This window comes from Caenorhabditis briggsae, assembly GCF_000004555.2.
Source record: "Caenorhabditis briggsae AF16 supercontig from assembly CB4, cb25.NA_048, whole genome shotgun sequence".
Classification (NCBI taxonomy): domain Eukaryota; kingdom Metazoa; phylum Nematoda; class Chromadorea; order Rhabditida; family Rhabditidae; genus Caenorhabditis; species Caenorhabditis briggsae.
Genome location: NW_025543307.1, coordinates 3177 through 4443, shown reverse-complemented (window position 1 = coordinate 4443; position 1267 = coordinate 3177). Strand labels below are relative to the sequence as shown.

General features: G+C 34.5%; 2 protein-coding genes across 2 annotated transcripts in view; one reads left to right on the top strand and one right to left on the bottom strand.

Annotated features, from left to right (window-relative positions):
* Nucleotides 1–328: 328 nt before the first annotated feature.
* Nucleotides 329–1267, top strand: part of CBG23829 — a gene marked incomplete at both ends in the record, with an annotated part of 2059 nt that continues 1120 nt past the window's right edge. The window contains one exon of the mRNA XM_045240949.1: nt 329–502. Within this exon, the coding sequence (XP_045091179.1) occupies nt 329–502 (174 nt within the window). The remainder of the gene's footprint in view (nt 503–1267) is intronic.
* CBG23828 overlaps nt 403–1267 on the bottom strand; it is a gene marked incomplete at both ends in the record, with an annotated part of 2223 nt that continues 1358 nt past the window's right edge. Inside the window, one exon of the mRNA XM_045240948.1 lies at nt 403–512. Within this exon, the coding sequence (XP_045091178.1) occupies nt 403–512 (110 nt within the window). The remainder of the gene's footprint in view (nt 513–1267) is intronic.

Genomic DNA, 1267 nt, shown 5'->3' with positions numbered 1-1267 from the left:
TTTTCCAACCCTATATTCTCCCAGATTGCTCTTTTTGGCTAATTTGGGGTAAAAGGGGGCGGATCCTTTTGTCAGTTTTATGAGAATTTTTTTCACTTTCACTTGATTGAATTTTTTGGAGTCGGAGCCTAAAAGTTAGTGTTTTTCGGTTTCGCTCTTTTTCAATTTTTTGAAATTTGTCTGAAATTTTTGAATTTCAGTTACTAAAAAAGGATTTTTCGTTCCGAATTCTCAAAAACAGCGTTTTTAATAGCTGAAAAATGAAAAAATCTGAAAGACTGAAATTTTGAAAAATATGCAGTTCTAACATTGATTTTTCAGAATCAGAATGCTCTACGTGGATCTCTACAAATGCGAAGAGTTGTGTAATTCAAATGGTAGATGTTTTCAAAAGAATCCAGTTCAACGGTCGTGCGACTGCGATTTGGGCTTCACTGGACGCACTTGTGGAGTCGTCGATCCGAATCCAGCTCCAATCAGTCGATTTTCGCCGATTCCGGAAGTTTGTGAGTCTTCAAAAATTCGAAAATTTTGAGAAAACCGCATCTAGCTATTTAGACAAATTCGACTGCGTAAAGTATTTTGAGCATAACTCGATCAATTTTCGTTCAAATCTTGTGAAAATTTGATTTTTGTGTTTGGCGTGTTTCAAGATTTGAAATGAACGTAACCATGGCATATTTTCATAGAAAATCGTTTTTAAATCCTGAAAATTCAAATTTTGCGCGTTCACTTGTTCACGAGGAATACAAAACACGAAATCTTCAATTTTTTCTTAAATTTGATTTTTTAAAATTTCTAGCCATTTTACACTGTAAAATCAAGTTCGCGAGCTGCTTTGTAACCCGAAAATTCAAACTTCGCGCCTCGACTTGTCCACGAGTAGTACAAAATCCAAAATTGATCAAATTCCATCATTAGTCGATTTTCAACAATTTTTTTGTCATTTTTAAGCGAGAAATTGCGAGAAAGGGTATCCTTCAAAAATCGGCGAATAGCTGAAAATCTAAACGTTTTCAAAAAATTCTGTGAATGTAAAATTTTCAATCTACGTCTGTTTCATATTCTTCGGAACTTTCAAAACAATCAGACACATGAGAGCCGAGCTCCAGACTCTTGAACATGGTGAAAATGGCTGACAATCGACTGAAATTTACATTTTTGTATATCTTATTGACTGGTACATATATTGACCGCGTAACATCAAGAGTGTATAGATCAGAACTCAGTCAATTTTTGTCCAAATCTTATAAAACCGTGATTTTCG